Source organism: Neodiprion pinetum, chromosome 5 (genome assembly GCF_021155775.2).
Source record: "Neodiprion pinetum isolate iyNeoPine1 chromosome 5, iyNeoPine1.2, whole genome shotgun sequence".
NCBI lineage: Eukaryota > Metazoa > Arthropoda > Insecta > Hymenoptera > Diprionidae > Neodiprion > Neodiprion pinetum.
Window position 1 is genome coordinate 20,053,470 of NC_060236.1, and position 13,513 is coordinate 20,066,982.

Here is a 13,513-nt window from a genome sequence, read left to right on the forward strand (position 1 = left end):
TTACGGACTCTCCTCAAGGGGCGGTAGGTATAGCGCCTGAAACGCCGTGCAAACTCCGCATCTCAAGCACTTCGGGTATTAGCTTTTATACCCCGGCCACCGAAGCTCATTCTGTGTCGAGGACCGCCGCATGCGCCAAGGACCCTACCGAAAATTAGCCCATTCAATACTATTTGCAAACACTTACCCTCGCCCCGAACTCTTACTGCTCTGGCCTCGTTTCTTACGTCAAGGGTGCTTCTGGGCTTCGTTTATTATTACACTGCTCGCTCTCAATTATTTTGACTTTTGAAATCACATCCGTCATAGTGATTTGCTCGGGGTGTATACAATTTATCCTTTTTTTTTCCCCCATGTCGATCTATTAAGGATCTTCATAGTTTATTAAATTTTTCAACCTATCCTAACCTAACCTAATCTGATGTTTGGAAAGTCTTGAGGTTAAAATAGAAGTTTTTTCCCCATCCTAACCTAATTTTGAAGTCTGTGAAAATTCTTAACTCAAGAAAACAGGTTTCTTCCTAATACAATTGAATCTAGAACAAAGTTTAAAAAGTTGTTGAGCTTGATTCAATGGGTTTGAAAAATTTTGACGTAAGAAGGTACGTTTTCTCCTAATTTAGTCTAACCTGAAGTAATGGTTAAAAGATTCGTGAGCTTGAAGCGGAAGTTTTTTCCTAACCTAGCCTATGATATTCTGAAAACCGCTAGCCTCGAAACAAGTGCTTTCTCCTAATCTAACCTGAAATTTGTGGTTACTTTTGCTGAAAATTAGAGAATCTATGTTCTTTGGAATCTCTGTGAGGAATTTTCTGACGAAATAATGTAAGCTTGAAGAGCTGCCTGAAAATTCGCGTCCGCTTAAGAGATATACAATCATCTCTGATTCCCCGACGGATACGCGAGAGACCGTGACAACTATATACACTTGGACAAGTAGCGATGGGAGGAAGAAATCTTGACACCGTATACGTGTTTAAATTTATAGCTACACCAGCTCCGTTTTGCGTGTCAGTTGTGCAGCAGCAGCGCGGTATGTGCTTTAAGGGGCAAGTTGGCAAGACGACGAGACGAGGCGTCGTTGTTAAGTCGTAAAAGGTGATCCGCTTGTCGCCTCTGTTGAGCAGATTTACGAGAATTTTTTTAATGCGAGAATGGAGGAGGGGGCCCGTGAAGACCAACTACACCGAGGTCAAAATTTTCCGGAAATCGACATCCAAGAATCCGGACTTTGAGGGCCCGTTTTCATCAGTGGGTCACGTTCTTGACGCTCTCACTGCTTTACCAGAATTTTTCCAACTGGCCCCGATCCCGGCCCTGGTAACTCGAGATACGCGGTCCGCATACCGTTCCGGTGGCACCCCCATCTTTTATGGAGGTAGTTTCAAAAATCTCAAACTCTGATCTCGGCTCGGTGGCACTCGGTCTGGATCCAGAAGACCAAAAGCTCACGCGAACGCTGAAAGAGAAAAACTGACTGATTGTCGGTGGATCCCTGTGCAAGCATTTACATGCATGCGTGCCCCTCATAGTCAGGCCTGCTTTACGGTAGCCGGGACTCGTTTCACGGCCAAACTCATCCTGCGTTGACCCGGTGCTACCGGCTTTCCGGAATTGAGATGGAACCCGATTTCGGACGAATCGTCGCAACCGGGGTTCGGATCGGGTCTCGGCAAACAAGAAGGACTGGATTGAGTCGCTGTTTCAGTGCTGCGCTTTTTAAAGAACATCAAGAGGCAGGATATTATAAAAGACCTTCGAAGTCCTGAACAGGAATCACGATTTATAATGAAACGGTTTTTCCGAGTTGGCACTGTAACGAACACCGGACCAAGAAAATACTGAATATCGGTGCAAATTTGCTGGAACTCTTTTTGGGAATTTTTACAAATATTAGTAATCTTCGTAATCTTAATGCGAATGTCCCGAACCAAAGTGAAACTGGTCACTGAAACGGTATTCCTTCCAAGTTGACATTGTTGATCATATTTGATTAAACACGGATTGCCAGGTGAAGAAAACACAATTGAACATCCTTAACGAATTTCCGAGACATTTTTCTACTCCTCAAATTGTTGCCGTGCGTCTTAACGCCACTTTGAGTTACAAGCGACGGAGTTTAATCGATTGTGAATCAAGATTGACCTTGAGCTTTGGATGGTCGATGTAAGGTCAGGACTGAGACTGTAGTAGGAGAGGATTGAGAAGGACGAGTATGAGGCGGAGCCGCGTGGTTGAAAAGGATACTCGTAAGTGCGCCCCGTCGGAGAGACGAAGAGAGAGTCCGCGGTAATCGCAACGGATTACAAAACCACCCGGGGTACTTTTATTGAATTCAATTGCTCGCCGCTGCGCGGGGGGTCGCGAAGCAAACAACCGGTGACCTTCGTTTGAGGTATAATTTGTTCGAAGGATCCAAACTCCGATGATAAGAGAATGATGTCATCAGGCATGATCGGGGTTAGTGCTTTTGGGGGTTGTTGAAAAGCCGGGTATACTTGATTTTCACCAAACCACGCGCGGTTTGCGGCTTGAGGAAGTGAGAAAAAGGGAGAAACGGCAACAGGGAGGAAGAAAACTGGGATGAAAAAGAACCGCAATGCAACTAGGTGTAGTGTGCGTGTTTTGTGGACTACCGTCGCTCTTCGTGCCCCGATCATTCCGCCATGTTGGCTATGAATGGAAGTGCGCGATCGGCAGATGGTTTCTGGTGTGGTAATTCGAGTGTTTGTCTGTTCCTTCCAATGCGATGAACTCGCCGCCCCTCCTCTCGCCCTCTCGCTCTTTCGGAGCTATTCAAGGTGCATACCTGCGTGTATACAAACATACACATTCGATTCGTATCAACACATGCGTGTAAGCTTCTTCGGTGCGCATCCAGGGAATATCAGGGAAAGAAAGAGACGGAGAGAGAGTCTAAGTGAGGTAAAAAGGTTTCCTCGTCCTACCGGTTAATGTCTAGACCGGAAAAAGTGATCAAGTGATCAACTGCTTATTTTCGGTTGTTTTAAGTTTTGATCTTGTCGATTTAGGATACTTTATTATCATCGATATCGATACCGTTGAAATGTTATTCAACTAGATTCGGAACGAATTAGTCAAAGTTTCACCCAAAGGTGTGAATCTTCTTTTCTGTGCATCGTTCCAAACCTCTTACAAGCGTGGAGTTTTGTGACAGGAACTTCTGGCCTCTGAGAGAAACTGTACTGATTGTGAGCCAGATGCGCCAGTGGTTCTGAGAGATGAAAAAAGTGGCATTCTCAGTATCTCGGTTTGTAATCTGGAGTCAATATCTGGACAATTTACAAATAGTGAATTTATCTTGACCCAATATCTCTGGTGGGTAAAAATTCGTGGACTGTGCCGACGGATATCGTCAAGGATCTCGAACTTCTGGGTTATCTAAAACCGATCTAAACTCGATCCTCGCGTCACTGGAGGTGTCGGAACTGGCGCAAGTAGTCAGTCAGCCGGGATTAGGGGTCCTGTAGGAATTAGCCCTGTGTCTGTGTTTACAATTTTATCTCAGACGGCTCGAGATACGCGATGAGGATCTGGGATAGCTAATGCCGAACGAATAACGGGAAGATTATCCACTCGAGAACCTCTGTCAATGGGGGAGGGGGTCGGACTAGCGTGGCTGCAAGGTTGGCAACAATGTTTCCGTGGCCCTGCAGTGTCCTCGGTGCACAATAGTTGCGAAAATCATCCATTATGCCGGTTCGGTACGCTGCAGCCCGCCGGACAATGCCCAACGCCCATATATCATTCGGCGCGGGTTTCCAAAAATCCTCTTCTTCAACGAGCCGAGAGAGCCACTCGCCTTCTCACTGGCATGAAAATACCCTCGGCACATTGGCAGCGGCGCGCGGCGTCTCGGCCTTCTCCTATTTTCCCTCTAGCTGCAGTCCGACTATCCGTTTCTTCTCTTCTTAAGATTTCTCGGAAAAAGAGAAAACCCTGCCTGAGAATTACCGTCCCTGCATTCTCTTCGCAAAAACTACACGGAGTCAGACGGTACGGGCACTATTACAATTAGGTACTCGGAACCAGTTCGTCTCGAAGTCGGACCTTCGAATCTATCCGGCAAAAAATGCAAACACGACTTCGGTTGAACCACACCGTCAACCTATGAATCCAGAGTTGAGCCAGGTCAAGATACGGAATCAAATACCACTTTGCTCGATTTTAAACCCAAACCGTGACTTCGCTCGATTTTTATTACACCGTCGACTCGTACGGTACCTTTATTCAAATCAAATCAAGTTCCTAGTAAGTACCTACGGATATTCAAAAGGCGGTATTCGTTTTTCATTCAAATTGAATTACACACTCGAGTCGTAACAACTCATCGTCAGCTTACCGTTGATGATAAACTATGATGTCGGTTAATTTGGATTGCACCATTACTCCAAGCTACGAATTTGCGTAATTTCAAACACAACCAATGACAAGATTTAGGTAAATTTTAATGACTTTCTTCAATTCCACAGACCATTTCCGTCAATTGCAGCTCTGTTCAAATTACATACTTCTAAAACTTTCTGACTAATAATATAATTTACTGACATCACATAAAAATTGCAAATTCACTCGTGCTTTACCGAACTTTACAACCATATTATATTTTTGAGGTCGTGAGCTTGTGAACGCCTGATTTCGAGTCTCACAGCAGAAACAAAAAAAAAAAAAATTTGTTGATGTACCGAGAAATCCTCTCTTCCTACTGTCTGCAAGGAAACAGAAGAGTATCAATCACTAGAATCATTAATAATCTCGAGTTATCCCGTTGCTGAAGATCACGCCATCTTGTAACGGACCAGGATTTTGGTTCTTCAATAAGTGTTCCAAATATAAGAATGTCTCAAATGACAGGTTTTGAAAGCACCCTTTTTAAAAGATACGCATAAAGAAAGAAAAAAAATTAAAAAACAATACTCGAAGCAAGAAAGAGTCGCGCGATAATCATCGATACGCTCCGAAAGCAATTTCGAAAACAACAAGGCGTTATTCGGTCACTCATTAACAAAATTCGCGGTGTATACATGCGGTCATTACGGAACAACACGAGTCATAAAAGAATCGGGCCCATTAAGCCGGCGATCGGATGGATCAGGAACGAGCAAACGGAACAAACTGAGCGACCTTTTCTTATTCTGTCTGCCAAACGAGATAGTGATCTACATTTTTCTAATCCAGTCATTTGTGCCCCGGTATATAGGCACCCATACACGCGTCTTGGTCCCCATATTCAGCCCGGGAACCTCTGATTCATACCGTCCAATCCGACGGCGGGCTGCGCGCTTCGCTGCGAGGAACGGCACGCCGGGCCGGGGCTAAAACGATTATAATAACTATTTTATCCCGCGCTGATCTGGGCCATTGTGTTCCCCATTCTGAGAGTCATAACACTGCGGCGCATTGCTCCGGGCACGCGGGCCCCGAGACTTCGGGTAAACTTATGGGTTGCACACCCGGTGTGCTGGAATCCGAATTTGACAAGTTTCGAATTTGGTTTACAGCGTGCAAGAAATACAACATTGCGCTGAATCCGAACACTGTAAACAATTTTAATATTTGTGCGTAATACTTTGGCATTCAAGTCACTTCTCAAAATGTCGCAATAATTCTACACGAAAACTGTTCCTTTCGTTATCTTCCCAGATTCGATTGCCTGTTTGTAAAAAATTTATACCGACACTGTATTATTCTAGAAGGAATCGTTGATTACATACACCGAAAATTGTCCTGCGTTAAAGAAAGATTGTTATTCTACATAGGTTATTACAATTATATTGTAAATCAAGGGATTTTTCTTCATTCTCGATTCGAATTTACTTGCGCGAAGTTATCCGTTGTAATTGTTCTGCGAATAAAACTCACGGTAAATGTAGGGCAAAATAATTATTCTCTTAATCGTACTTATTATTCTATACGCACCTCTGTTCTTTCGTACGAAACATTACTCCCCGCCTTTTAAATTTACATGTATGTTACATGAATTCTATTCAGCGCATCCATCGTATTCCACACTACGTTGTTCTGCAGAAAATCGTACTTTGCATTATCTTTATACTGACATTTTGTAGAGAACAATAATTACCGGAATAATTTTCATTCGGCATACTCATTAACGAATGAATAATGGCGCTAATTGACGTTTGGACTAACTTTCCGCTTGAGAAACAATTGATTAAAATCAATCATTCGGTCTAGTAATTACAAACAATCGTGTAGAATATTATTTTCGTGTAGAATTATTCTACGATGTTTGGCACCGGTCGAGAACCGGCCACATCCAGCTATCAAAATTGTTTTTTTGATTCCAGCGCGATCTCTCTGACAAGACAGGCGATCAGGGCCCATAAGTGGATTTGAGTAGTTCAGGTAGAAAACTTGAGGGGGCAGCAGAGGCGCGGGTTGCAGGCGGTCGTCGTAGAACGCGACGCCAGGTCTTTCGGTGGTCGTTGCCGTCGGCTGCAATATTTCACGGCATATTGTTGCCATCTGCACACACAATCGACCCTGCCTACCCGACCCTCCCTCCCTCCCCGCCCCTAAACAGTGCAGTGCCATCCTCGGCCGACAGAGAATAGAAGCAAAGCAGCTAAGGATAGTCACACTTTTATTTACGTACTATATTTATTTGCCAAACAGTGCGCGTGTGTGTGTAAATATATTTTACACATGCACGCAGACGCATCGCCGCTTCCTCGAGCAGAGAGAGATTGAGAGAGAGAGAGAGAGAGAGAGGGGGATCCCTCTCTCCATACACCCTATATAGCCGATTATTCTCTGCCCCGGACAGATTTGAGAAAAGTTATTAATTGTCTCGTTAAATCGGTGACACCCTTTGTCCAACTGTATACACACGCGTATATATGGTATATACTGTTATGTGTACCCATGCATATGTATACCGTATTGTGTACTCGTGGATATATGAATATTTTCTCGATCGCTCATCGGATTACAACTCCGAGTCAACCCTCAACTCAATTCCAATCTCTTGCTGAATGATCGTAATATCGAAACATTTACGACTGGCTCTTTGGGCGAAAAAAGAATCCAATTTTTATACTTGTGTGAGACAAAACAGAAAATTATCACGCGGTATTTCTTTTTCTATAAAAGAAAAACAATTCATTCCGGGTGTTAACACGCAATTCAATTTCGCTGATTTTCTAATGATCTTCTTCAGTGGCTTCAATTTGCGTTTGATTGAAAGACGGAAAAAAGAATTACTTGATTACTTTATTGTTTCTCTATTTTTTGGGTGTATAAAACTTTTGCAATTGAAGGCCCTATTGACTGAAACACTTATAATAACCCTGCTCAATAATTCCATTGTTTCTTTTGGTTGCTACATGCTACATGCAAGCATTTTTGCATTCATGAATTATGAAAATAGATTCTAAATGCGGAATGGGTTAGTAAATTCCTGAAACTTTGCAGAGCTCATTTAAATGCACGAAATATCAAATGTATCTCTTGGGGAACACAAACAGCGGATAGTTGATAGCAACTCGGACAATAGCCGACTAAATAAACGCGAGGTGAATACTAGTAAAAAAAGCCTAATGATAGAAACGTCGCTGTTCAGTTCTGACTATCTTTTAGTCTAAATCCGAGAAATTAGCATGTAGAAACAGAACCGAAAAAATTATTGCAGAAGAAAACTTGACGGACCATTTGCCGGGGTGAATGAAACGCGTGAAACATATTTAGGTATGCATATTTTTCGCTGTATAAAGGAAGAAGAAAAAAAAAATCTAAAGAGAAAGGAAAAAAAATAAATTCGCGAAGCTTGCGCGGTTGTACCAAGTGAAATATATTTTCCACTCAACTTCCGGTGAAAATAAATAAAGTCCCGCTCTACCCGTGGCTCTGACCCTCTCCGAGCTTCTTCCACTTGCCTCTTCAATCTCGATATTTTTTACCCCGCAGTTTTCTTTTTTCAACTTCCTTCCTTTTCTCACTTTTACTCTTATATCCTTCGGGCCGTTTTATATTTCCCGCCCTTTCCTCGGGGGAAAATTCAGTCCATACTCACAGTGTCGTGGAGGAATCCCCGGGAGTAATATTTATGATTCCAAGCTTAGGAGTAGGCGTGCAGTTATAAATCCTTGCCAAGGATTTTTTTTCCTTCGGGTTATTGTAGAAACTCGAAATACACTCTGCGGAGAATTCTGATCCAGCTGTCAGACGTCCGAGTAATATCTTGTTTGAAAAAGGCAACGGCTTCGATAATTAATTAAAATTTTCCACTCTCTTGTTTATTTCCAGGAGAGAAACCATTCAAGTGTGAATATACCGGGTGCGAGAGGAGATTCGCGAACAGCAGTGACCGGAAAAAACATAGCCATGTTCACACCTCGGACAAGCCGTACAACTGCCGGGTTTCTGGATGCGACAAGTCATACACCCATCCAAGCTCTCTGCGCAAACACATGAAGGTACGTGCAAGAGACAATCGCTGCTAAACCTGTGAGAATAAAAATTGGGAGCAAAATCTTCACTGCGAGATTTATACCGAGAGAAAACGGAGAAACTTAGCAGACTGAGTTACTGACTGCGCATGCGCAAAATAAGTAAATTCTATTGGTCGGTCCAATATTTCTGTCTGCAAGGTAGGGGGGCCAACTTACTCGTCGTGGAGAAAGAGATTTCAAATTCTCCCGTATCAAGTGGCGAATTGATATTACGTTTTTACGATGAATTGTCGCAGTCATCAGCCATCAGTTTGTTGAAAATAAGTTTTTATAGCCTCGTTGAATCACGACATCAACTATTTAAGATCGATACGCGACGAAAAAAATAAGAAATTCCCATCATCTCCATAACCATAATAAACCGAGTCTGATAGATGAAGCTTGAGGTGGCCAGCCTGCATAAAAAGACGGCAAAGCTGCGCATGCGTAGTCAGACATTTAATCTGCTAAGTTTCACCGTTTTCTCCTGATATGAGCGCGTCAATCCACCGTTGAGAAGGAGACGAACGACGGTGGAACACCTTGATTTTGGCCGACCGCTCCGGGGTAATTTCCTATTAAGATTCCGTAGCCATTCGCGCGTGAACCACAGACAGCATCGAAAACGCCTCTCATCCTCGATCCGAAGAATCTCCAGAGGTCCGAGATCCGGAGATCGAGATCGCGGGAAAAGAGAAGAATACAGAGAGACAGAGAGAGAGGTGTATGCGCAAGCTACGACTGTACAACGAGTCACAAATCCTGGGACAAGTGTGACGCTCATGATGAATTCGAGTCGCGTGATTTAAACGCCGGCTAAGTCGAAAATATTATGATTCTCTCTTTTTTACCCTTTTTTTTCTTCCTGTTCAGATCTTGTTTAGCCTTACGACGTATATTTTGTTCGCTGAACTATAAGAAGACATGGACGAAGTACGTTTATTTGATTGGAAACATTTATTTGACTTAACGGTAAAGAAATCTTAGTTTATTCAGAATTGCTGCGTCCAGAATTCAAATATCAATTTAACACTCTCGAAACACTTTTGCGCAAAACTCTGTCCACTCAGGATAATAAAACCACTATCTTGATTTCTATAATCGTAGTATCGAAATGATACAAAAGTTAAACAATTATATAAAAAATCCTAGACAGTTGTATCTAAAAAGAAAACTGATTCCTTATTGTGTTTTTTAACCTTCGTGGATTTGATTTATCGAAATAAACTATCGATAGGTTTGTCGGATTTTGGGAACGACTCAATATTAGCTTAGGTAACCTAAAATCATCAGCTGATGGCAATTATGGGCGCCATATTGCTTTTTTAAGCTCAAGTGGTAAATTACGATTGCGATCATTCGAAATCTTGTTTTTCTATATTGCTGGAAGTGTAACGTTAATGTAACCTCTGCATTTCGATGAAAAATCATTACGTTGCAATTTTAGAATTGTCTAAAAGTCATGTAATCATTATAAAGCAAAGCATGTAAATTATATTTTGCAACCTCAACTCCTTTAAAATTGTCTTGAAGTTAAAAAAATTGCGTTTCTTTTTTTTTTTTTTTTGCATGCATCGTTACATCAATCTAACTTCAACCCGATATTTTTTCAAGTTTCGGTGTATTCCATTTACCCTTATAAAAAAAAAACCTTCGACTTGAGGATGAATTCGTACCCTAACTCATAAACAATATTAAATTCCCATAAAAAAAAGTTGAGGGATTTCTTTCCGTATGAATATAACGGAAGCCTTCTGTGAAACCAGCCGATCAACACTATCAAATATATAGACACGCGAGCCTCACTTTGAATACGTATCAATATAAAGGGTGCGTTCGCTATAATTACCTCTGAATGCTATCAATTTTTTATCTCTCTTTTACTGCCGAGTTCGTCACTAGAGAGTTCTGTCCTAGAGAGTTTTTAAGCGTTACCAACTAGATTCGGAACGCACCCAAAGTGTAGCTTCGGTTGCCTTTCCGCTGGCGTTGAGTGACAAGTTTCACAGAAAACATCCTGTGCGGTCCGACAGTCGTTACGTATCATGTGTTTTCGGAGATTTGAAATCCGCCAAAAGTTGATTGGGTTGACTGACCATGTAATCGTCATCCATTGTCATCCATCTTTTCATCCCTCAAACGTTTCTGGTTCAACAGGTGCACGGCATGACGCTTGGAGAGGGAAAGATCGGAGGCGGTTACGAGAGCGAGGGTGAAGAGAGCAGCAGCAGCGGCGGCAGCCTCTCGGTGACGGGTCACACGGAGTCACCGCAGCCTCCGGCGGCGGTTCCGACGGCGCCGAGCAACGCGGCGCCTCACGCAGCCTCCAGAGGGCCGGAATTGACGGAGTGGTACGTGTGTCAGCCGCCGGTGGCGCCACAGCACAGCCCGTTGCCGGGACCACCGCCGCCTCACCATCTTAGCCATCACTTCAACCCGCTGATGCACCACCAGACGACTGCGTATTAACCGCGGCCTGGCTGATAGCCGCAAGGAGTTAAAGCGACGACGCTAAAACTCAGAAAACGCTTCATCCCAGTCGAAGAGGATGACCAGTAGCCAAAGATGGACGCAGAGTCCTGCAGCCGAGTGGATTTCGGCCCCGGGAAGAATTGATGCGGGAGAGAGGAATCGAGCGCAGATCGTGAGAGGGGCGGCTTTCAATCTTCGGAAACAAACTCTCACTCGGTACAACAACTGTTTTCGAATCGAAAGCACCTTCGGCGCTGCGAGATAATCGAAGGCGATCTCTGCGTGGACAGAGAAGCGTGATGCAGACCAAAAATAAACTTCGAACGATGCACGGGAGACCGAGCTTGGCGAAGATCGAATCTCGACGGTTTCCATTAACATTTTTGAGGCGCCCAAAATTGGCCCAGTTAACTTTTCAATTTACTATCTGTTTCGGGTTTTTAGATGTTATAACCTCTCACAACGCGTTTGAAAATTTATTGCGCACCGTTCCTCCACCAATAATCTTACAGATTTCTGTATTATAAAAGACTCTGACGTCCAGATTGGTTTTAAAAATTGACTGAAAGTTCCAGAGCTTCAGTCATCGGCATCGAGTTCGGTCTTCTGTCTCTAGTCTTTTTGGGCCCTAGCTTTGACGATGTTCGTGCGCAGATAATGTGATATGATGCTATTTGTGGTTTTACCCTCATTTTAAACAACCGTGGAAGAACAACGCGTCTGTCCGAACTGAATGTTAAATCTTACTCAATTGTATGGAAATGGAAGGATTTTAAAGAGAAGGGGATTGTAAGATTACATAATTAATAAAAACCCGCTGAAGTTCCAGCGAAAAATAAAATTCATAAATCCCCCGCTTTTTATTCTCTACCCGTCTTATAATGTTCTCGCTCTTTTTAACTCAAATGTAATACGCTATTAATCCCCGTCTATACCTGTAACGGATGTACAATTTCAGCCATGTTTGTGCCTCAATTTGCTAATCAAAAACAAAAACAAAAAAAAGACGAAAAGAAACAAAAAACAAAAAGAAAAACAGAATTAACTCATAAACGAATCGATATAACAATAAAAATATCTAGCTGCAATTTTCCGTATAAAATATATAGTATATATACACATCCAGTAGAACCTCGTTTATCCGAGGTAATATGGAAAAAGCGTACCTCGTATAAGTGAATTCTCGGATAATACGGAAAACGTAGATAACTCAAGCCATCGCGATATTCTCTCGTTGATTCCAGAAACAGAACTGTCGCGTTTCCAGCTCGCAATTCAAACAAAGTAGCGATACAAGACTATTTGCAACACAAGCATAGCCGATTATACCGTTTTATCCGAGGTTCTCTATATTATCCGATCGTACACCTCAGTTAATGTGAAGTGCTCGAATGAGATGGATAATGCGGCACCTTAGTTAATCGAAGGTCGGATAAGCGAGGATCTACTATATATATACACGCAAACGAATAAATAAATATTACAAAAATTATACACAAATATATATATTATATACACGTATATTATATATATATATATATATATATATATATATATAATATACATATATATATACATATATTATATTTATATATATATATATAAGTATACACATCGTTATAGTATGTTGGACGCTGCTTGCACGAATCGAAAAAAAAAACAGCAAATTTACAAACTAAAAATTGTAAATAATGATTATATAAATTATGTACATATTTATCCATGTATAAAAATACACGCACACGCTATTACGTTACAAAAAATACACAATATGATTCCCGACGCGATTACCAGAATATAATACTGAAAAATCAACAAAATAAATAATATTATTAGGAAATTACAAATGATAATAGCAACAAAATTATAACAAAATTCAGAGAGAAAATATTTTCTAATCACGTGCGCGTAATGGAGTTAACTATCTAACAATGTAAATACCATTAAATATGTTATACATACATGCATATGTATATATATGTATATATATGTGTGTGTGTGTGTGTGTAAATTATATTATGCAGATACCTAAATAAGTTTGATCAGCTAAGTGTTCAATGTAAAATATTATTGTACGACTGCTGTATGTGTGATATCTTGTAAATAGGAGCCCTATCATTTACGATTGAAGTAATATTATATTTTAGGTATTATTATAATTACTGATACTATTATTATCATCATTATTATTATTACGAATCATCATAATTATTACTATTACCCTTATTTTCTGTTGTGCATAATATTATATGTTAAGAAAGTGAAATTTGAAGCCAGCGAAATTGTACCATACGTTATTAATATTATTATAATGATTAGGGCAAAACAAAATATGTTTTTTTTTTTGAAGATCTTACAAATATATTGACGATTCGAAGTATATATATTGTACATTTATGAACATAGTTATTATGCGTCATTGAATAAGCTCTATATAGAACCAGAATCATCATCTATTTATTGGGAAAACGAGAAAGAAATGAATCAAGTTTTTCGCAATACTTTCGTCAGGATCTTCTGAAAAGCTTACAAACTTAAATTTACTTTATTTCAAGGTCTATTCCAAAAAT

General features: G+C 41.2%; 1 protein-coding gene across 1 annotated transcript in view; it reads left to right on the top strand.

The window, feature by feature from the left end:
- The window catches only part of LOC124219427 (pair-rule protein odd-paired), a 31,566-nt gene extending 19,570 nt beyond the window's left edge, over positions 1-11,996 (top strand). Inside the window, exons 2-3 of the mRNA XM_046626958.2 lie at positions 8,287-8,456; positions 10,629-11,996. Coding sequence (XP_046482914.1) covers positions 8,287-8,456; positions 10,629-10,940 — 482 coding nt within the window. The 3' untranslated portion in view covers positions 10,941-11,996. The remainder of the gene's footprint in view (positions 1-8,286; positions 8,457-10,628) is intronic.
- The last annotated feature ends 1,517 nt before the right edge of the window (positions 11,997-13,513 follow it).